Raw genomic sequence first — 23,474 nt, forward strand, 5'->3', positions numbered from 1 at the left:
GTTCAGGGGTTATTGGGTGTGCTGGTTTTAGGGCGGTATGAGTTCAGGGTTATTGGGTGTGCTGGTTTTATGGTGCTGTGTGTTTGTGTTGTTGGGTGTGCTTTTTATGGTGGTGTGTTTGGGGTTATCGGGTGTGCTGGTTTTAGGGCGGTGAGCATTCAGGGTTTTTGGGTATGCTGGTTTTATGGTGCTGTGTGTTTGGGTTATTGGGTGTGCTGGTTGGTGATGTGTGTCAGGTGGCTCCCCAGACAGGAATCTCTAAGAAACTATAAATGGATGAACGGGGTGAATGAGTGTGTTGTGTTGTGTGTTCTTCAGGTGATGAATGAGATGTGCCTGCTGCAGTGAGGGGCTCTGGGTGTCTGGGGTTACTGGTTGTGTTGAGTTGGTTCTGAAGAATTGTGGCAGTTTGGGCCAAGTATCCACCCTCTGTGCAGTCTCCCTCATACAACCAAGGAAATTATTGTATGAAAATTAGCTATACAATAGGGGTGGGACTGGTTAGGAGAGATGTACCCAGATAATCCTCCCAAGTGACCTGCTCCCACATGCTGCAGAGGAAGGTGAAAAAACCCCAAGGTCTCTGCCAATCCGAATGCACCCTAGGATTGCATTTGCCTCTTTCACAGCCACTTAGCTTGGTGGCTCATAGTCAACCTCGGATCAATGAACACACCCAGGTGTCTCTCCTCCTCTGTCACTTCCAACTGATGAGTGCCCAGCTCGTCGCAGAAATTCTTATTAGTAGACCTTTAGTGTATAACTTTGCACTTTGTAATATACAATTTGTCACTCCAGTCTTCAAGATCATCCAGGCTTTCCTGCATAATATTCTCATCCTGCTCTGCATTGACAATGCACCCCAACTTTGTATCATCAGAAAATTACATTAGCACACTCCTACTTTTTGTGCTAAGCTCATTAATAAAAACATTGACTGATTTGTGCCAAGACCGATCCTTGAGGAACTCCACTAGTGACCTCCTTCCAGTCCAATAGTTCACCTTTCAGCATAACCTTCTCCCCTTTCTCCCAGTTTCTTACCCACCCATGCGTCAATCTCTTATCTCACCCAACGGTCGCTTTGACATTTACCAGGATAATGATGCTGAGCCACCTGGCTGCAGGAAGGACTCCAGGAGGGATTGTTCCTCCAACTCTCTTGGGTGCAGGGAGAATGTACACACTGCACCATCTCTTTCAATGCTAATGCCTGCTATCTCTTGTATCCCCAGTTAGGTAGTTGGGTTGGTGAGGAGGTGTACGGGGCTAGGCTCTCCCTGCTCTCTGTCTGCTTTGTAGTGACTGAGTGGCTCTAGAAAGAAGTGTCTATGCTTCGCATGTAAAGGGACTGCCATTGTGCCTGGGCCTTGAACAGCAGATGTGGGGGCAGTTAGACTCCTCGCACCATCCCTCTCTTCATGCCCTAGACCCTTCATGCGAAAGGTCTAGGGAATACCTGCACTTAATCTTTGGAGACAGTTTTAACATCAGCAAACCCAGACATGATTTTAATAATAGCAAAAGATTATTGGGCTATTACCAGCAAGAGAGTGAGTTTGTCTGAGGGGGGGCGGAGAGTGAGAAAACCTGGATTTGTGCTGGAAATGGCCCATCTTGATGATCACTTTAGATAAGCTATTACCAGCAGGAGAGTGGGGTGGGAGGAGCTATTGTTTCATGGTGTCTGTATGTATAGTGGTAATATTCTGCAATTTCCATAGGATGCATCCGATGAAGTGAGCTGTAGCTCACGAAAGCTCATGCTCAAATAAATTGGTTAGTCTCTAAGGTGCCACAAGTCCTCCTTTTCTTTTTGCAAATACAGACCAACACGGCTGTTACTCTAAAAGATTTATTGTTATCAGCAAAGTATGAAAGCATCAGGGACCATCGATATCACCATTTGCACCTAGAGCCCAGCCAGCGTCAACCTATCACTAGAAGCAGGCTGTGTACACAACCAATGTACGTACCTCTGTACTTTGGGGTAACAGGTGGCAGTAAACACATTTCATAAGTACAAAAACATGCTTTCTAGGATGGTACGTGCTTTAGCAAAGGAAAAACGGCATGAAAAATAAAAATAAAATCAAAAGCAATTATTTCTGCACCTTCAGTTCTAGATATCTATTACTCACAAACCTCACCACAAAACCTTGCATAGAATGCACACAGATGTCACATAGTAAGCGAACCAAAGCCTTGGCACTCCTACCTAGCCCAATTTTGCAATAGTAAGTAATACAGCTGAATTGTTATCTAACTCCTTAATTGACTAGTGAAAGATAAATCAGAAAGAATCAGGTTTAACTTTCAGTTCCCAGGTTGGGTTTGCAGTACTAACAATGGAAAAAATACCTAGAGTGAGCAAATTTGATCTGGAGATACGGCGAGACAAAAACATGAAACCCACAATGCGATTTTCATAGGAATTTTTAAAAAAGGGAACAAAACCTAGAAATGAATTTAAATTTACTCTGATTGAAATGATTCAATTTTATACTATTGAGTACTTCACTGCAGAAAAGAGTAACAGCTTTCCATTTTTTCTGCTTTAAAAAACAAACTAACAAAGCCTTGTCAAGTATTTCCATATAAATACATTATGCAAATTGGAGTCAACCACCACCTGTAATAATAGCGAGGGAAAACCATGAGTCCCAGGCACTCATGTCTAAAGGAATGTATGTAAGGGGAGTTCACATACTGTGCTCTGCCTTCCCCCGGGGCACAGCACTGGAGAGGGAGTCTTGGGCTATGTCTACCCTGTGGAGCTAGGGGTGTGATTCCCAGTTTGCACAGACAGACTCATGCTAGCTCTCGTGCAGCTAGCGTGCTAAAAATAGTCACGATTGCATGGGCAGCGGCGGGACAGGCTAGCCACCCTGTGTGCACCCCAGCGGGGTTCAGGCGGGTTTATACTCAGGGAGGCTAGCGTATGCCGCTGCTCATGCTGACATGGCTACAGTATTATTTTTAGTGTGTTAGCTCAAGGAGAGCTAGCGCGAGTATGTCTACACAAGCTGGGAATCACACCCCAGCTCATAATATAGACACAGCCTCACTCTGAGCCTCTCATGCTGGATGGGCTGCCAAAAAACTCCTTCAGGTCTTGTGGAGTAGTGAAGAAACTCTTTCTCCCATCATACTAAGGAATGACTTTTGCAGGGTACCACACCCTTGGATTAAGTCCCTTTCTGGTAAGCAGGCGTCTATATTTATTCCACTCTGCACTTGCACTAGGTTCTGGTCTAAGTAAACACACATCTGCTCACCTTGGAATAGCGGTTTACTTGTTTATAGTTTCTCCCAGCACAAATTCTCTTTCTTGGAATCTTGTAAAGGTTATAACTAAAGTCACAGTGTCTTTTCCTTTCCATTCAAATACCTCTTCCTCATTCTCCTTCGTGATTAGAAACTAATGTACAAAAACTGTGGTAATTCCTTTCCAGGCTGTTCTTCGCCTGTATGATTCTCAGATTGGGTCTCCTGTTTCTATTTCCCAAATTTTCTGTTTATCTACCAAGGAATCTACAAGTCAACTATTTCTTTATTAGCTTCCTGAAGTGTTCCTGGAGCAGGAGCCCAGCAGTGCATAGCTGCATAGCAGATGCGCACATGGCAATATATATTGCCTCTACCATGTATGTATATTGTCCATGTTTATACTCAGTCATGTAAGTAGAATGCACACATTGAATTCATGCATTATAACAGTGATAGCAATTATTTCTTGGAACAGATTATCAAAGCATGTGATCGATTCACTAGCACAAGGGAGAAGGTATCTTAGCAATTAAGGGCCCATTTCATTCCTTGTGTAGCTCTACTGGCTCCAGTGGAGCTACCAGGGATAAATTTGGCCCTCGGATGCAGAATGTTGGGTCCATACGTGTAACAAGCAGTGAAAATTCATTTGTGACTTTTATAGACTCAGAACAACAGGATAAAGAAGTTAAATGTAGCTCAGTCATTATTAAACCAAGCCATAATTACTTCAAAAGCAAGTGTAAAAGAATCCAAAAGCATTTTCCATATTATATCACTTTCAGCTTCTTCCCTGGCTCTTGCTTGTTTTGCAGCATAATCTCTCTCTTTTTCTCCTAAAAGTCTCAATTTTTGTTGTTGCAAAACCATCTCCTTTTCTGCTACATCTTTGTGCCACATTATCATCTCCTTTTCATCTGGATACTGCTTTTGTTCTTCATCCCTTATTTTTAATTCTTCCTTGAGTTGTTTTATTTGCTTCTCATAATCACGTTTTATTTTCTCTCTGTCTCTTTCCAGCTGCTCTGCATAGTTTTTTTTCAGCTCCTCTGTTTTCTCTTGAAGCTTCTTCTCAGCATAGTTATACATCTCATTTGTGTGATATGTGCCTCCGTTCTCCTGCACCATCTTATCTACCATCCCCAGCAGCTCATTAACCTGGGCATCCCGTTCTTCTCCGGTTGCTCTGTTGTTGAATGCACAGTATCGTTTTCCAAATTTTCCTACCAGCTCACAAAGGTCTTGGGCATCAGAGTCTTTTATGAACTCTTCTAATTCGGTACCATCTAAATCATCTTTCCGAGTGAATAACAGGATCATGTACCTCATGGACTCAGCTCCAAAAATATCTTGTATTCGTTTGACTGCTTTTTTTTCCTCCTCAGTGTAACGGCTCAGTGGCACCACCAGAACGATAGCATGGGGCCCTGGGGAGGAGACTACAATACAGCGACTGATCTCTCGACAAGTTTCTTCCACTGGTACATGTGTGTCAAAAATGCCAGGAGTATCAACCACCACCACATTCCTCTCATTCCAGATTCTTGCCCCCTTACTGCAGTTTGCAGTTACAGACTTTGCTGAGAGTTTGGACTCAAACACTTTCTTGCCAAGGATGGTGTTTCCTGTTGCACTTTTCCCAGCTCCGGTTTTACCTACAAGGATGATTCTCAGTTCTGATTCCCCAGTGTAGCGGCCGACATCCCCTGGGGCTGTTGGAACACATGTGAGATATTCATGACATTACAAAGAAAACCAAATAGAGATGGGTAGCTTTGAGGATTTCTGCCTATACAACTATATACATTTGAATGTGCAAAGGTTAAGACGTTTTCACTTTAGAACTGAATGGCACAGTAATTTATGGCCTGATCCAGCTCCCATTCAAGTCACTCCACATCGGGAATCTTCCTGCTGACTTCACTAAGAGTTGGATCAGGATCTATGGGCACTAACTTCTCACCTCTGAGGGTTTAGCTTCAGAACTAGTGATCATTGGTTTACTGGCCTCAGAGTCACTCGTGGACATTGGTCCACGTCCCAGAAGACCAAGCAGTCTGGGCCATCTCTACACTTGGGAGACACAGGATTGGAAGAGCAGTGTTCCTGGCAGGTCAGGAATGTGGTGCACTGACAGTCTGGGTTAGGAGGGAATATCTTTCAGAGTGGCTGCATGCACTGTCCTTGGCTCTTCAGCCTTTATACTCATGGGCAGTAACGATTATAAAAAGTTGCCAACTATAAAAACCCATTTTAAAACCTCTTTTGTCATGAGCCCCTGCTACACTTCTGACCTTGTTCCTTGGGGGTTCTTACCCTTATTTAAGATATTTGCATCAACACTCAGTGAAGAACATTAATCTCAAACGGGAAGGAGCTCACCTACAGACAATAAACCTTTCAGTATTTATACTTATATTAATTAAGGGCAAAGAAGGGACAGGATAGAGTCCTGACTGTTATTTCCTTACCATCGGTTTGTTCTTTCTGAATCCAGCTTTCCATTTTTACTTGAAATATCTGTTGAAAAACAATTTTATTTAAAACCTAGAAGAACCTTCACACAGAAGAATGTACTACAGATATTCAGATAAAAGAGAAACTTCAACAACCATGTATGAATACTTTTGTGTCATATATGAAGTCGCCCCTCTGTCTTTCAACTGGAAAGGATTATGGCAGAAAATTAAATGCAAAAGAAGCTAAATGTGAATGACACATTTTGAAGACCCTTTACTAAAAATTGTGAAGAAAATCTGGACCTGATTTTGAATACTGGCCTCTAATTTAGCACCTGAATTTTTATAGGCATATTTAATTCATAGAATCATAGAATATCAGGGTTGGAAGGGACCTCAGGAGGTCATCTAGTCCAACCCCTTGCTCAAAGCAGGACCAATCCCCAATTAAATCATCCCAGCCAGGGCTTTGTCAAGCCTGACCTTAGAAACCTCTAAGGAAGGAGATTCTACCACCTCCCTAGGTAACCCATTCCAGTGCTTCACCACCCTCCTAGTGAAAAAGTTTTTCCTAACATCCAATCTAAACCTCCCCCACTGCAACTTGAGACCATTACTCCTTGTCCTGTCATCTTCTACCACTGAGAACAGTCTAGATCCATCCTCTTTGGAACCCCCTTTCAGGTAGTTGAAAGCAGCTATCAAATCCCCCCTCATTCTTCTCTTCTGTAGACTAAACAATCCCAGTTCCCTCAGCCTCTCCTCATAAGTCATGTGTTCCAGTCCCCTCATCATTTTTGTTGCCCTTCGCTGGACTCTCTCCAATTTCTCCACATCCTTCTTGTAATGTGGGGCCCAAAACTGGACACAGTACTCCAGATGAGGCCTCACCAATGTCGAATAGAGGGGAACAATCACGTCCCTCGATCTGCTGGCAATGCCCCTCCTTATACACCCCAAAATGCCATTGGCCTTCTTGGCAACAACAGCACACTGTTGACTCCTATCCAGCTTCTTGTCCACTGTAACCCCTAGGTCCTTTTCTGCAGAACTGCTGCCTAGCCATTCGGTCCCTAGTCTGTAGCAGTGCATGGGATTCTTCCTTCCTAAGTGCAGGACTCTGCACTTGTCCTTGTTGAACCTCACCAGATTTCTTTTGGCCCAATCCTCTAATTTGTCTAGGTCCCTCTGTATCCTATCCCTACTCTCCAGCGTATCTATCTCTCCTCCCAGTTTAGTGTCCTCTGCAAACTTGCTGAGGGTGCAATCCACACCATCCTTGAGATCATTAATGAAGATATTGAACAAAACGGCCCCAGGACCAACCCTTGGGGCACTCCCCTTGAAACTGGCTGCCAACTAGATATGGAGCCATTGATCACTACCCTACGAACCTACTAGCAAAGGGAAGGGGAGGCACCACCTGGATCCAAGTGCCCCTTACCCCAGAGGGAGGGCTGTCTCCTCTGCACACATCTGAGTCTAGGGGAATGCTGGGGGCAGGGGTGGCCTCAGCTGAGCACCATTTTATGCCCTCTCATCAGAGGGCAGGAGCCGATTTATATGATATCACAAACCTAACCATTCAAAAATCCTGAGTAAGACAGAAAACCCACAAGATTGGCTTAAGAATCTCAGGATTTTTACAACTAATAAATTTGGGGTTATTTTTAGTTGTCTTCTGGTTTTTGAGCCTTTAGGGTACAATCTCCTCACATTTGCAAGCTTTTCTCTCCAACTATGAGGGCTAAAACTTAATAAGAAACTGAGAGTCAGATGTATTCACAAGACTCCATGAGCTGAAGCTTTAGGAAAAACACCAATTACCATGAGAGTCATGATCAAACCATAAAAGTTGGCAACACTGCTTACAATTCAATGTTCAGCCTGAAATAAACACGGACAACGGTAAATAAATAAATAAGGAGACAGGCAAGAAAACAATATCTCACTTTTTAAAGTCTCACGAAATTTAAGCCAACGTCAGAAGTTTACGGGGTCCGGCTTGTGATTTTTGAACTCCTCAGTCTTGGCTATATTGACTCTCTCCTCACACCCCATTTCTCCTTCTACCTGGAGAGGAAAGGGATGGCAAGCTGGGGAGTTGAGACTTACTACTGCTCAGCATAGAGGACTCTGCCTAGCCCATAGGCTATGTCCACACTTGTGGCAGTGGGTAGCATACAGAGACTGTATGCCCAGCTAGCATGGGTGTAACTAGCAGTGTAGATGGTGAGGCGCACCTTAGGCAAGTATCAGAGTAACAGCCGTGTTAGTCTGTATTTGCAAAAAGAAAAGGAGTACGTGTGGCTCCTTAGAGACTAACCAATTTAGTTGAGCATGAGCTTTCGTGAGCTACAGCCCACTTCATCGGATGCAACGATGAAGTGAGCTGTAGCTCACGAAAGCTTATGCTCAACTAAATTGGTTAGTCTCTAAGGTGCCACAAGTACTCCTTTCCTTAGGCAAGTAGAGTGCCCTACATGCCTGAACCCCAGTGTTTTACACCAGGGGTGGGCAAACTTTTTGGCCCCAGGGCCACATTGGGGTTGCAAAATTGTACGGCGGACCGGGTAGGGAAGGCTGTGCCTCCCTAAACAGACTGGCCCCGCCCCCTATCCAACCCCCACCCACTTCCTGCCCCCTGACTACCCTCCTCAGAACCATCGACCCATCCAAACCACCCCTGCTCCTTGTCCCCTGACCACCTCCTCCCAAGACTCCCCTGACCCTAACCGCCCGGGACCCCAGCCCCTATCCAACCCACCCCACTCCCTGTCCCCTGACCACTCCCTCCAGAGACCCCCCCAGACCCCACCCAACCCACCCCACTCCCTATCCCCTGACTGCCCCAGCCTCTATCCACAGCCCCGCCCCCTGACTGCCCCCCCGGGACTCCCTGCCCCTTATCCAGCCACCCCTCCCCGGCTCCAGCCCCCATCCCTTGACTGCCCCCCTAGAACCTTCACCCCATCCAACCCCCACCCCATTCCCTGTCCCCTGACTGCCCCAACCCCTATCCACAGCCCCGCCCCCTGACTTCCCCCCAGGACTCCCTGCCCCTTATCCAACCGCCCCCCCGACCCCCATCCCCTGACCGCCCCCCTAGAACCTTTGCCCCATCCAACCACCACCCCACTCCCTGTCCCCTGACTGCCCCAACCCCTATCCACAGCTCTGCCCCCTGACTGCCCCCCAGGACTCCCTGCCCCTTATCCAACTCCCTCAGCCCCCATCCCCTGACCGCCCCCCTAGAACCTTCACCCCATCCAACCCCCACCCCATTCCCTGTCCCCTGACTGCCCCAACCCCTATCTACAGCCCCGCCCCCTGACTGCCCCCCGGCTGAGATGGTCAGCGTGTGCACCGGAGCTCTCAGAGCTGACCAGAGATTCAAGTTTGCAGTTAGTGCTCAAATACCTGTAGCAGGCATGACTGGCATGTGTGTGTTCTTGATGCCCATCCTCGTCTCCATATTAACATTCCCCTATCTGGGTGTGTGGCTTAACCCAGTCCCCCAGGCCAAGTCATTCCTCACTCCAAACCCACTCCTAGGTAAAGTGTTGTGTAACAGGAGACTCTGTTGTGTCATAAAGAAGGTGCTTATGTTGCTGAAACCTCGGCCATACTTCAGCTCCCCGTCCTTGGCAGGAGTGTTCCCCCTCCACGCCGCTGAGCTCCCTTAGTGTTTGTTATTTTCCTAGGGCTCACTCCGGCCTGTAGCCCAGAGTCACTTGGTGGCCAGGAGGCAACGTTCTTGTGACTGCCAGAGTGGATTCCCTTAAACTACCCATCCTGCTCAACAGCCTTTTACCTGCACCTCTTTGTGCAACCCTCCAAACTTCTGCTGTGCTGCATCCAGCCCATTATTGGAGGAGTTGTGAAGAGCAGTGAGGAGAGAAATAATACAAAGGGATTGTCAAGGTTCCTCCCCCACTCTGAACTCTAGGGTACAGATGTGGGGACCTGCATGAAAACCTCCTAAGCTTACTTTTACCAGCTTAGGTTAAAACTTCCCCAAGTTACAAACTATTTTACCCTTTGCCCTTGGACTTCCACTGACACCACCAAACATTTATCTGGGCTTACTGGGAAAACGTGGTTTGGAAATGTCTTTCCCCCCAAAATCCTCCCAACCCCTGCACCCCACTTCCTGGGAAAGGTTTGGTAAAAATCCTCACCAATTTCCATAGGTGACCACAGACCCAAGCCCTTGGATCTTAGAACAATGAAAAAGCATTCAGTTTCCTTACAAGAAGACTTTCAATAGAAGAAACAGTAAAAAGAAAAGGATCACTGTAAAATCAGGATGGTGAATACCTTACAGAGTAATTAGATTCAAAACATAGAGAATTCCTCTAGTCAAAATCTTAAGTTACAAAAAGACACACAGACAGGAATATTCATTCTATTCAGCACAACTTATTTTCTCAGCCATTTAAAGAAATCATAATCTAAAGCATATCTAGCTAGATTACTTACTAAATTCTAAGACTCCATTCCTGTTCTGTCCCCAGCAAAAGCCTCTCCCAGACAGACACAGACCCCTTTGATGTTCTCCCTCCCCCCAGCTTTTGAAAGTATCTTGTCTCCTCATTGGTCATTTTGGTCAGGTGCCAGCGAGGTTATCCTAGCTTCTTAACCCTTTACAGGTGAAAGGGTTTTTCCTCTGGCCAGGAGGGATTTTAAAGGTGTGTACCCTTCCCTTTATATTTATGACAGGGATCCAGAGAGATTCTAACAGAAAATGAGAAATGAGAATCATCTTGAAAAAATTCATCTCTGGAAAATAATCCAAACTACTGACTGAGTAGAAAGGAGAAACTTGGGAAGCACTGCTACAGAAAGAAACATAGGGGGGGAACTACAGTGGGGAGCAAGGCCAGGTTTTTTTGGGAGCTGCAGATACAAAGGCATCACATGAGAGAACAAGGAGTAATAACCCTAATATATGGCTCTGTTGATACTGCACCATCAATACTGCATTTAATTCTGGGCACCACCTTTCCAAAGAGCTATTGACAAAATGAAGAGAGTTCACAGAAGCACAAAAATTATCCGAGGGCTGAAGGGACTGGGGAAGATTAAAAGAGCTACATATGTATGGCTAAGATGCATCACAACTAAGAGCAGAAAATAACTGTCTAGCAATATCTAAGTGTTTTAACACCAAGAAGGGAGAGACATTAGTTATGGTGGTACAAGGGAGTATAACAGGAGTAACAGAATAAAGCTACACCAAGAGAAAACTTAGGCTGGACCTGAAGAAAAATTTCCTGAGTGTGAGATGCATTTTACTAGACTGCAAACTATTTTCCTCAAGGGAAGAGATGGGAACCCTGCCACCTGGGACATTTAAAACTAGACTGAAAAAATTCCTATAAATGTCTTTCTGGAACAACTCTGCATTCATGGGGAGATAGAGTGGGTGATTCACGAGGCCTTTTCCATCTCTAACTGCTATGACTTTACAACTGGAGGGTTTTAAATCACCCCGAAGCATGCCTGAACACTGGAGACCTGCAGACTCTGAGGGACAGGAAGTTTCCTGTGTTTATGTGAAGGTTACTAGCATATGGTCTGATATAACACACACATGCAACCCCACATTAACTGTAGTTTCAATCAGGTTATGAGACATCAGAATCTAATCTGGTCTAGAAAAGATCTGGAAACCTGATATAGAAAAGCTGTCATCTCACTGCCTATCGCTGTGCCTGCAGGCATGGTCGAGCTACCTTCTCTGCTGGCTAAACGTAGAGAGGAATAGAAGCCTGTTACTTGGGTTTTCTCCCTCTGACTCCAGCATTTTCACAAACCTTTTTCCTTTAAACATATCACAGGAGTTTAAAACAAATTTGCCCTCCCCCATACACACACCTGTGTGCTGCTTTCTTAGCCTGAGGAACAACAGCGTGCTCTTCCTGCAGATCTGGCCAACTTCTCCACCGTTCTCCCAAGCTGCGGCTGCTCCTGTTTACCGGGGAAGAGGACGTTCTCTTCCGGCGTCTGTTGAATAAGCTCAGTCAGAGAAAAGTTCAGTTTCACTATGAATATGTGCTGGGGGTGGGGAGAAAGGAGGAGGGGTTAGCAATCAGCCAAGTGCCTTTGCCAGAAAGCCTCTCAGAGAGTTTTACAGGCACTGAGCGATGTGCCCCTGTTTCAGAGAGGAAGAAAGCATCCCATAAGCATTCAAAAATGATCCCACTGTCCAGTAGAGTCCTCAGTCCCACTGTCAGTGGATAGATCAGGGAAATCATTATTTTTACAAAGATTGTCCATCTTCTTTAGCCCAACAGCTCCAAACCACTGACCCACTTCTCAGTACCAGTGTTTCTGGCACTTAGTACTCTAGGTTCTCCTCACCCAATGCCTGACCTTAAGGGTGGACCTCTGTGTTTATCCCCAGGGCACCCCCACTGCCACGTGGTATTCCAAGCTGTGTGCTCTAACCTGCCAGAGAGCTCAGGTTTCTCCAAACGCGAGTGCCCTGACTTTGAGCAGCCAAATCTCGATGGCAGGCTGGAGCACAAACACGAGAATGAGAGGCAGTCGGCACTGGCTAAGCTATCATGGAAAGCATTTGGCTTCATAGAATCGTAGAATATCAGAGTTGGAAGGGACCTCTGGAGGTCATCTAGTCCAACCCCCTGCCCAAAGCAGGACTAATCCCCAACTAAATCATCCCAGCCAGGGCTTTGTCAAGACTGACCTTAAAAACTTCTAAGGAAGGGGATTCCACCACCTCCCTAGGTAACCCATTCCAGTGTTTCACCACCCTTCTAGTGAAAAAGTTTTTCCTAATATCCAACCTAAATCTCCCCCACTGCAACTTGAGACCATTACTCCTTCTCCTGTCATCTGCTATCACTGAGAATAGTCTAGAACCATCCTCTTTGGATCCACCTTTCAGGTAGTTAAAAGCAGCTATCAAATCCCCCCTCATTCTTCTCTTCCATAGACTAAACAATCTCAGTTCCCTCAGCCTCTCCTCATAAGTCATGTGTTCCAGTCCCCTAATAATTTTTGTTGCCCTTCGCTGGACTCTCTCCAATTTCTCCACATTCTTCTTGTAGTGTGGGGCCCAAAACTGGACACAGTACTCCAGATGAGGCCTCACCAATGTCGAATAGAGGGGAACAATCACGTCCCTCGATCTGCTGGCAATTCCCCTCCTTATACATCCCAAAATGCCATTGGCCTTCTTTGCAACAACAGCACACTGTTGACTCCTATCCAGCTTCTCGTCCACTGTCACCCCTAAGTCCTTCTCTGCAGAACTGCTGCCTAGCCATTCGGTCCCTAGTCTGTAGCGGTGCATTGGATTCTTCCATCCTAAGTGCAGGACTCTGCACTTGTCCTTGTTGAACCTCATCAGATTTCTTTTGGCCCAATCCTCCAATTTGTCTAGGGCCCTCTGTATCCTATCCCTACCCTCCAGCGTATCTACCACTCCTCCCAGTTTAGTGTCATCCGCAAACTTGCTGAGGGTGCAATCCACACCATCCTCCAGATCATTAATGAAGATATTGAACAAAACCAGCACCAGGACCGACCCTTGGGGCACTCCGCTAGATACCGGCTGCCAACTAGACATTGAGCCATTGATCACTACCCGTTGAGCCCGACAATCTAGCCAACTTTCTACCCACCTTGTAGTGCATCCATCCAGCCCATACTTCTTTAACTTCAGCTGCCAGTCATTGGATCTCATTCTGCCTTTGTCTACTAGATTGAAGATCCATCTATTATCAGAAATCGTCTCCCCAGGTAGGTACTTACACACCACAATAAAGCTGCCTCAGCCGTCCCTTTGCTAAACTCAATAGACTGAGTCCCCTCAGTCGTTCCCTGTAAGGCAGGCTTTCCAAACCTTGAATCATGGTTGTAGCTCTTTTCTGAACTGTTTCTAGTTTTACAACATCCTTTTTGAAGTGTGGATACCGTAATGGGACACAGTCTCCATGAATGGTCTCACTAATTTTGTATATAGAACGAATGCAACCTCCCCACTTCTTCTTGATAATCCTTTGCTCATACATCCAAGGACCAGCTTAGCACTCCTAGCTACAGCATTGCCCAGGGAGCTCATGGTCAGTTAGGGGTCATGGTAGGAACTAAGTTCTTTTCAGATTCACGGCATTCCAGGATCTAGTGTCCTATCCTGAAAGTGGGTCCCTTCCTACAGAGTTTGTTCCTAAAAGGCTTGAGCCCCTATTGTTTGAACTGAAGGCCCAGCTCTGAAGTAACCACAACTTTCACAATCTACCAAGTTCAAGCTATTGTGGGATCTCATGTGCTCCAGGCCAGCAACTTACCTCTGGTTCAACGAGCTGTTGGAATTCCCCAAAATGGCTGTAAGCCCTTTGCATTAGTCCCCTCCCCCCTAAACCCACCATTTTTCTGGATTAATATGTCCTTGTCTCTTCGCTTCCAAGGGTATTTCTGTGTCCAGTGAAGAAACGTTCAAGCAGACACGTACAGCCACAAAAAAGTGGGGTTTACTTTATTGCAGTCTCGAAACAGAGTCTCAGACCCTTAGTATCTATCAGCCGCCAGAGACTTGAGCTAGCCAGTGCTTTGGGTATCAAGCCTCTTCTCCTGTTCCTCTAGACCACTTGGTCAATTGCTGACAGCAGTCCACCACCACAGAGGACTGCACTGTCAACTTTACAAGTTAAATGGCTTCACAGTGTATTAACCCCTCCACTGGCTCCCCCTTCTCCACTGCATCAAATTTAAACTTCTTGTCCTCACCTTCAGCACTGCTCTCTCCTGCCCTTGTGCCCTACAGCATGACCCTGCCCCTCCTCCTCCCAATGCCACCCTCAGTGCTTTGTCTGCTTCTCCCACGATCATCTCTGGGCCTGTGTCCATGCTGCCGCATACCCATGGGATACCCTGAGCTGGTCCACCAGACAACTATGCCTGCCTCATTTAAACCCTCCTGAAGAAACACTTCTACCATAACGCCAACAAGGAGCGAGTTAACAAGTACATTTATGTATTACTTTATGCAGGATTAAAACACCCTGCTCCGCCATGCTGCCTACCTGCCTTCCCTGAATCACTGTGTAACCATCTTCTTTCACTGGTTTCCTTCACCTCCCCCCGCAACCCCTCATCCCTACCCTTTGCTGAAATAACTAAAAAGAGTAAACTACAGATGTGTGGTGCACCAGCCTACGGACCACTGCAGGTACCCCCTCATGGCTCCCCAGTTTCTGCAGACTCAGGCAGGGTCACATTTGCGAGGTTTCCTTCACAGTAACAAGGGGTTGGAATATTTTACTAAACATAAATTCTGCAGAAACTGAGGGCCCACGAGAGGGCTGCAAGAAACACTTCCAATAAACATTGCATTCTCTGCACTTCGGACTTCTGGTCTTTTCCTCTCTCTCTGCATGACAAGAACCAGGAGAGAAGGTGAAGGGAAAGCCCTCTAAAAAGTACCTCTAAGAAATTTTCCTAGTGATCTCTCTGGAGGACTCTCATGAGTTCTCAGTGTGTATCAACACCTTGTTCCACCATACTGATTAGAGGCACAGAGAAATGTCCAGCACACAGAAACACAGCAAGCCTTGAACATTTCTATACCCTGAACCCACCTCTACACTACACAGAGCAAAGCCACTTACCAGGGGTCTCCTCTCCTGCTTCTTGCTCGCCAGAGAGATACTGCTGAGACTGGCTGGACACCTCTGGAGTGGTGAATAGTTCCTGGCTGCCTCCCTCATTTGGTGACCCTGCTGTGGGCTCTAAATCATCATCTAACTCCACCTCTTTGTCAAAGACTTCGTCCACTTTCTGCCTCCTCCAGTCCCGCTGAAGTATCCATGGGCTCTTGGCAGTGGAGGTGGGGCTGTTGACAAGGATAGTGTCCAAGTCCTTATAGAACCAGCAGGTCCTCAGTGCAGCACCGGAAAGATGGTTTGCCTCCCTTGCCTTCTGGTATGCTTGCCTCAGCTCCTTTATCTTTGTTCTGCACGGCACCGTGCCGCGGTCAGAGCCCTTTTCACATACGCCTCGAGCAATCTGCCTGTAGGTATCAACATTCCTAGGGCTGAAGCGCTGCTGGGACTGCACAGCCTACTCTCCCCATATACTGAGTAAAGCCAATGGCTCCACTGGGCTCCAAGCAGGAGAGCATTTGGAGCATGGGGCTGCCATGGTCACCTGGGAAGATGTGATGAGACCTCTCCACGCTGAGCAAACAGGAAGTGGAAATGCAAAAATCCGTGGTCCTTTAAAGGGGAGGGGCGGATGGTGGTTTACCTGGCTGCGGGGCAGCAGAGTTCAAACTGCTCACCAGGGTGGTCAGGATGGGCATTGTGAGACACCTCCTGGGGGCCAATTAAAGTGATAAAATCAAGCATGGTGCCTACCCTAGCACTTTGTCAACAAAACGTTTGCAGAAAAAGGCCTTATGTCTCTCGTCTGGGTGGTTTTATTTTGTCACCAAAACAGGGCACTTTTGCCGGCAAAGGTCTCACTGTAGTGTGTACGCATCCACTTTTGTCAACAAAACTGTGTTATGTAGACAAGGCCTCAGTGTCAAATGTCCCCTTCCTGAGCAAGCTCAGAGAGAAGCCAAAGGCAAACTATGAGCTCATCTAATTGAGACCAATATTCTAGACCCAGCACAGTCTGGATTCAGGCCCGAACATGGAACTGAAACCGCTTTAGTGGCACTGGTGGGTGATCTCCTGCTGTCCGTGGATAGAGGAGAGACATCCATTCTCGTCCTCCAGGACCGCTCTGCAGCATTCAGCACTGTAGACCATGAGATCCTGTCCTTGAAGGCCCCCTCCACAGTGGTCTGCAGAGACTCTGCACGCTCCCCCAGCAGCAGATGATCCTCTTCTTCCTTCTCCTCAGGGCTCCAGCAGCTCCAGGCAGCACACACAGCAGCAGCGGCTCCAGCAGGCAGTCCGGTGGCCAGGCAGGAGGGACCCTTCTCAGGTGGTCGTGGTGTCCACAGCTGCAGCAACAGCTGAGGCAAGGGTCCCTCACTCCCCTTCTCTGGGGAGCAGGCCAGCAGGCCCCCACAAGGAGCTGCAGCAGGCCAGCAGCAACCAGGGGGTCCACCAGGTAGCAGAGAAGGGGGGAGGGGTCTGGTCCAGACAAGGGAGTAGCTGGAGCAGCAGCAGCGAAAGCCCAGGGCCTAGCAGCGGTAGCAGCCCTCCACCTCCCTCCCTCCAGGCCAGAGGGCTACAGGAGGGTGGTGTGGAAGGCAGGAGTCTGTTCAAAGGAAACCACGCTGGCCACTGGATGAATAGTTTTCTGTTCCCTGAGTTATGAGAGCAGGGGTTGCCCTAGAGCAATCAGGAACCTGCTAGAACCAATTCAGGGAGGCAGGCTGATTGAGATACCTGGAGCCAATTAGGAACTTACCAGAATCAATTAAGGCAGGCAGGCTAATCAGGACACCTGGCTTAATGTAAGCGTGGGGGGGGGGGTTGAATGGTCCCGCTATTGTGGGGAACTTTCCTGGCTTCTGTACTACCCCGGTGAAATGGGCTAGCGGAAGGATCTGAGTCTTCGCTCCCACTTCCTTTACCCAGTGGCCTCCCTGCCCTCGAGGACTCCCCTTCCACTCTCCTGTGTGGCAGAGTCCTCGTATCCCCAACAAGGCTGGGCCCAGGATTCCTGGGGGGCTCGACCCCCAACCTTGCTGTGGTCACCTAGGACAGGGGCTGGGGTGTCCCCACTCTGGGGTGCTCTCTCTGCACTGGGCACTTCCCTGACCCACTGATCATTGCATATAATTTAAAGCAAATACAGTTTATTTAATCAGAAATTAGTTTAAAAAGGAATAAGGAAAAATGGGACAGGTTAAAGGAAACACGTCACCCCGCTCTGTGGCAGGGAACATCACAAACAGTGTCTCTGGAACGTCAGGGCAGTTCACCGTCTGTTCCTTGTCAGTCCCAGGCCCCCTGCTCAGGCCCTGGCTGTGCTGCAGGGATGCGGTGGGTTGGACACTTGCTCTGGGGGTGGCCACACGCTCTCAGGCTCTAAGTGGTAGGACCCTTCTTCCCAGCGTCGCCCCCGCCCTGTCGGGGTTACAGTCCCCCTCCAATCCTGGCCTGCAGAGCCTCTCAGCTGGGGGCGTCTCCCTGCGTTGGGCCCACTGCCCAGGGTCCCCCTCGCTCTCCCCAGCTGCTTACGGCGCCCGGCTCCAGACTGCTCCAGCCCCAGTTCCAGCTCCTCCACTCTGCCCCAGCACGGCTGCTGCTGCTGCTCTGCCTCCAGCCCCCTGGGCTGCGTCTCTGCCCCTCTGGCTGGCCCAGCTCTGCTCCCCCGCTCAGCTCCAGCCCCTGATCTCTCCTTAGCTGGGCCCCACTCTGTCTGACCCAGGCAATTCCAGCTCACACGGAGGATGGGACCTCCCTGGCCTCCTGACTCCCTGATTAACCTGCCCGCCCTGTCAATCAGGCTGACCTGGAGCATTGGCCTCTCCCCATTGCCCCTGGGGACTGTCAGTCTCAGGGTCCTGGTTTCCCATCCACCCTTTCCCTTTTGGGACTGGGAGCTAGCAACCAAAACACCCCCGCTGAGTGTTAGTAAGGGGGCAACAGCCCCCTTCCATTAAAAAGGACCTGCCATCAGTCAGTGAGGGGCGCGCAAGGAGCTGAGAATGAGAGGGCGCGCTGCTGGAGGACTGCGGAGTACAAACGCTCTCTGGCATCAGGGGGAAGGTCCTGTGGTGAGTATAAGAAGGTGGTGGGAGGCGGCCATGGGGAAGTAGCCCAGGGAGTTGGAACTGTCATACAGCTGGTACAGGAGATGTTGTAGACACCTGCTATCCCCAGGCCCCTGGGCTGGAACCCGGAGTCGAGAGCAGGCCCAGGTTCCCCCCATCTCCACCCCCCGCCCAACTCCTTACTTTACACAAGGGGAGTTGACCTCGACTGTGAGTCACATCAGATGGGGAAGGTCTTTGGCCTGTCCCCGACCCACTAGGTAGGACAAGAGACCACAGGGTTTGTTCTCCTCCTTTTCCCCATGCTGGCCAGTGATGAGGTTAGCTGGGCAAACAGCAGGTTTGAGCCACTGGCAAAAGTGGCCTAACTGAGGGCTGCCGTGGACCTCTGAGGCGAGAAAATCTGCCAGAAAGCACAGGACCCACCAAGGCAGAGGATTCAGAGTAGCAGCCGTGTTAGTCTGTATTCGCAAAAAGAAAAGGAGTACTTGTGGCACCTTAGAGACTAACCAATTTATTTGAGCATGAGCTTTCATGAGCTACAGCTCACTTCATCGGATGCATAAAGTGGAAAATGCAGTGAGGATGTTTTATACACACAGACCATGAAAATGGGTGTTTATCACTTCAAAAGGTTTTCTCTCCCCCCACCCCACTCTCCTGCTGGTAATAGCGTATCTAAAGTGATCACTCTCCTTACAATGTGTATGATAATCAAGGTGGGCCATTTCCAGCACAAATCCAGGGTTTAACAAGAACGTCTGAGGAACGGGGGAGGGGGGGGTAGGAAAAAACAAGGGGAAATAGCTTACCTTGCATAATGACTTAGCCACTCCCAGTCTCTATTCAAGCCTAAGTTAATTGTATCCAATTTGCAAATTAATTCCAATTCAGCAGTCTCTCGCTGGAGTCTGGTTTTGAAGTTTTTCTCTTGTAACATCACAACTTTCATGTCTGTAATCGCGTGACCAGAGAGATTGAAGTGTTCTCCGACTGGTTTATGAATGTTATAATTCTTAACATCTGATTTGTGTCCATTTATTCTTTTACGTAGAGACTGTCCAGTTTGACCAATGTACATGGCAGAGGGGCATTGCTTGCACATGATGGCATATATCACATTGGTAGATGTGCTGGTGAACGAGCCTCTGATAGTGTGGCTGATGTTATTAGGCCCTGTGATGGTGTCCCCTGAATAGATACGTGGGCACAGTTGGCAACGGGCTTTGTTGCAAGGATAGGTTCCTGGGTTAGTGGTTCTGTTGTGTGGTGTGTGGTTGCTGGTGAGTATTTGCTTCAGGTTGGGGAGCTGTCTGTAAGCAAGGACTGGCCTGTCTCCCAAGATTTGTGAGAGTGATGGGTCGTCCTTCAGGACAGGTTGTAGATCCTTGATAATGCGTTGGAGAGGTGTTAGTTGGAGGCTGAAGGTGACGGCTAGTGGCGTTCTGTTATTTTCTTTGTTAGGCCTGTCCCGTAGTAGGTGACTTCTGGGTACTCTTCTGGCTCTGTCAATCTGTTTCTTCACTTCAGCAGGTGGGTATTGTAGTTGTAAGAATGCTTGATAGAGATCTTGTAGGTGTTTGTCTCTGTCTGAGGGGTTGGAGCAAATGCGGTTGTATCATAGAACTTGGCTGTAGAGAATGGACTGTGTGGTGTGGTCTGGGTGAAAGCTGGAGGCAAGTAGGTAGGAATAGTGGTCATTAGGTTTCCGGTATAGGGTGGTGTTGATGTGACCATCGCTTATTAGCACCGTAGTGTCCAGGAAGTGGATCTCTTGTGTGGACAGGTCCAGGCTGAGGTTGATGGTGGGATGGAAATTGTTGAAATCATAGAATCATAGAATATCAGGGTTGGAAGGGACATCAGGAGGTCATCTAGTCCAACCCCCTGCTCAAAGCAGGACCAATCCCCAACTAAATCATCCCAGGCAGGGCTTTGTCAAGCCTGACCTTAAAAACTTCTAAGGAAAGAGATTCTACCACCTCCCTAGGTAACACATTCCAGTGCTTCACCACCCTCTTGGTGAAAAAGTTCTTCCTAATATCCAACCTAAACCTCCCCCACTGCAACTTGAGACCATTACTCTTTGTCCTGTCGTCTTCTACCACTGAGAATAGTCTAGAACCATCCTCTCTGGAACCACCTCTCAGGTAGTTGAAAGTAGCTATCAAATCCCCCCTCATTCTTCTCTTCCGCAGACTAAACAATCCCAGTTCCCTCAGCCTCTCCTCATAAGTCATGTGTTACAGACCACTAATCATTTTTGTTGCCCTTCGCTGGACTCTCTCCAATTTATCCACATCCTTCTTGTAGTATGGGGCCCAAAACTGGACACAGTACTCCAGATGAGGCCTCACCAATGTCGAATAGAGGGGAACGATCACGTCCCTCGATCTGCTCTCTATGCCCCTACTTCTACATCCCAAAATGCCATTGGCCTTCTTGGCAACAAGGGCACACTGCTGACTCATATCCAGCTTCTCGTCCACTGTCACCCCTAGGTCCTTTTCCGCAGAACTGCTGCCTAGCCATTCGGTCCCTAGTCTGTAGCGGTGCATTGGGTTCTTCCGTCCTAAGTGCAGGACCCTGCACTTATCCTTATTGAACCTCATCAGATTTCTTTTGGCCCAGTCTTCCAATTGGTCTAGGTCCCTCTGTATCCTATCCCTGCCCTCCAGTGTATCTACCACTCCTCCTAGTTTAGTATCATCCGCAAATTTGCTGAGGGTGCAATCCACGCCATCCTCCAGATCATTTATGAAGATATTGAACAAAACTGGCCCCAGGACCGACCCCTGGGGCACTCCACTTGACACCGGCTGCCAACTAGACATGGAGCCATTGATCACTACCCGTTGAGCCCGACAATCTAGCCAACTTTCTACCCACCTTATAGTGCATTCATCCAGACCATACTTCTTTAACTTGCTGACAAGAATACTGTGGGAGACGGTGTCAAAAGCTTTGCTAAAGTCAAGAAACAATACATCCACTGCTTTCCCTTCATCCACAGAACCAGTAATCTCATCATAGAAGGCGATTAGATTAGTCAGGCATGACCTTCCCTTGGTGAATCCATGCTGACTGTTCCTGATCACTTTCCTCTCATGGTGGAATTCCTCAAGGGCTGCTTTTCCATGGGTCCAGATGATGAAGATATCATCAATATAGCACAAGCAGAGTAGGGGCGTTAGGGGACGAGAGCTGAGGAAGCGTTGTTCTAAGTCAGCCATAAAAATGTTGGCATACTGTAGGGCCATGCGGGTACCCATAGCAGTGCCGCTGATTTGAAGGTATACATTGTCCCCAAATGTGAACTCTGACATCATAATCAAAAAGGCTGACAAAGGAGGTGCTGTTGTCATCATGAATAGGTCGGAATATGAACAAGAGGCTGCTCGGCTGCTCTCCAACACCACTTTCTACAAGCCATTACCCTCTGATCCCACTGAGGGTTACCAAAAGAAACTACAGAATTTGCTCAAGAAACTCCCTGAAAAAGCACAAGATCAAATCCACACAGACACACCCCTGGAACCCCGACCTGGGATATTCTATCTACTACCCAAGATCCATAAATCTGGAAATCCTGGGCGCCCCATCATCTCAGGCATTGGCACCCTGACAGCAGGATTGTCTGGCTATGTAGACTCCCTCCTCAGGCCCTACGCTACCAGCACTCCCAGCTACCTTCGAGACACCACTGACTTCCTGAGGAAACTACAGTCCATCAGTGATCTTCCTGAAAACACCATCCTGTCCATTATGGATGTAGAAGCCCTCTACACCAACATTCCACACAAAGATGGACTACAAGCCGTCAGGAACACTATCCCCGATAATGTCATGGCTAACCTGGTGGCTGAACTTTGTGACTTTGTCCTCACCCATAACTATTTCACCCCAGTCAGATGTGATAAGGGAGCGGGTGCAACCAGCAGTCTTTCCGGTCCACTACATGGGTGGTGCACCCCAGAGAATGGTGGGTGAACCAGGTACACCCCAACGGCAGCACATACATAGAAGGCTTGAAGCAACAATTTAATTGAGGAGTGAGAAGACGCACATGGAATGGTCGCTGGAGAAGGGATGTGTGGGCAGCAGGAAACACAGGGTTGGGTGTATGAAATCGGGGGGACCGTTGGGTAACTAAGTAACTGATAAGCCAGAATGTAAAATTGCAGCAGCAAATCAATGAGCGACTGGCACAGCAATGGTCTGCAATCGCAATGGGATGGAAAAGGGCAGCAAAAGTGAACCTGTGGCTCGCTCAGTGGACAGGAAACCTCGCGACATGGGTGGGGGATGGCTTCAGAAGGCTAACTTGGGAAGCGGAGGTGTGTATGGGGATACAGAATGCTCAGCTCTGGGGCTGGCACCTGTTTAATAGTTACCATGGTACCTTGGAATGGGACGGCTACTAAGGTGGTCCCCATGAGCCCTATGGGAATAATAAGACAGCGAGGAGCTCTCTGGGAACCACTGAAGGATAGGTGGGGAGAATGGAATGGTGTAAAATGGACAATAATTCAGTTAATTAATTGTTTGTCCAGAGAACATATTTGAATGTGTCCCTCCCCAGTGGCCATGGAGGTGCAGAATTAATGGCCTGTTGCAAATGGGGACCATTAGGGGTGATACGTATGGGGTGTTTTCTGAGAATGTACACAATGCTTGGGGTCCAAGCATCTGGCACAGTTACAGACATCTACACGCTGCCATCAGGACTATGGTACACGAGTGGATCTGTGGAACTCATGGCTGTGAACAATTGAACCAGTGTGTACTACCCAATTCCATACCATGTGGTCAAGCTGGCTTGGACAAAACCCCATTTTTCTGTGAATATCCAGTGGGCTTGCGATATGGACAAAAGTACATGGACACTGCAGAGGCAGCTCACTGCAACTGCCAATAACTGGACACATTTGAAATATACACTCCAGAATGGTGTTACCGGGTTTTAACCCTGTCAAAAGAGAAGAAGCAGGGCTTTTGGTAATGGCCTGAATGTTGGACTATATCACAAGGGTCAGGGT

The 23,474-nt window shown here is 48.0% G+C and overlaps 2 protein-coding genes across 2 annotated transcripts in view; both read right to left on the minus strand.

Moving 5' to 3' along the window:
- Positions 1 to 3,969: 3,969 nt before the first annotated feature.
- Positions 3,970 to 11,700, minus strand: LOC141981957 (GTPase IMAP family member 9-like). Its single transcript, XM_074943572.1, has 3 exons — positions 11,610 to 11,700; positions 5,742 to 5,790; positions 3,970 to 4,982 (listed from the first exon to the last, which is right to left on the minus strand). Exons 2-3 carry the CDS (start codon positions 5,773 to 5,775, stop codon positions 3,970 to 3,972), a joined length of 1,047 nt encoding a protein of 348 aa, XP_074799673.1. The 5' UTR covers positions 5,776 to 5,790; positions 11,610 to 11,700.
- Positions 7,713 to 23,474, minus strand: part of LOC141981958 (GTPase IMAP family member 3-like) — a 66,795-nt gene continuing 51,033 nt past the window's right edge. The window contains exon 3 of the mRNA XM_074943573.1: positions 7,713 to 7,802. Coding sequence (XP_074799674.1) covers positions 7,713 to 7,802 — 90 coding nt within the window. The remainder of the gene's footprint in view (positions 7,803 to 23,474) is intronic.

Source organism: Natator depressus, chromosome 2 (assembly GCF_965152275.1).
Source record: "Natator depressus isolate rNatDep1 chromosome 2, rNatDep2.hap1, whole genome shotgun sequence".
In the NCBI taxonomy this organism is placed as follows: Eukaryota; Metazoa; Chordata; order Testudines; family Cheloniidae; genus Natator; species Natator depressus.

What these genes read in the sequence shown, in the direction of transcription:
- LOC141981957 (XM_074943572.1), bottom strand. Translation starts at nt 5,775, where the DNA reads ATGGAAAGCTGGATTCAGAAAGAACAAACCGATG. An exon ending in TCAGAAAGAACAAACCGATG is followed by an intron (nt 4,983 to 5,741) that starts GTAAGGAAATAA and finishes GTGTTCCAACAG; the next exon opens with CCCCAGGGGATGTCGGCCGC.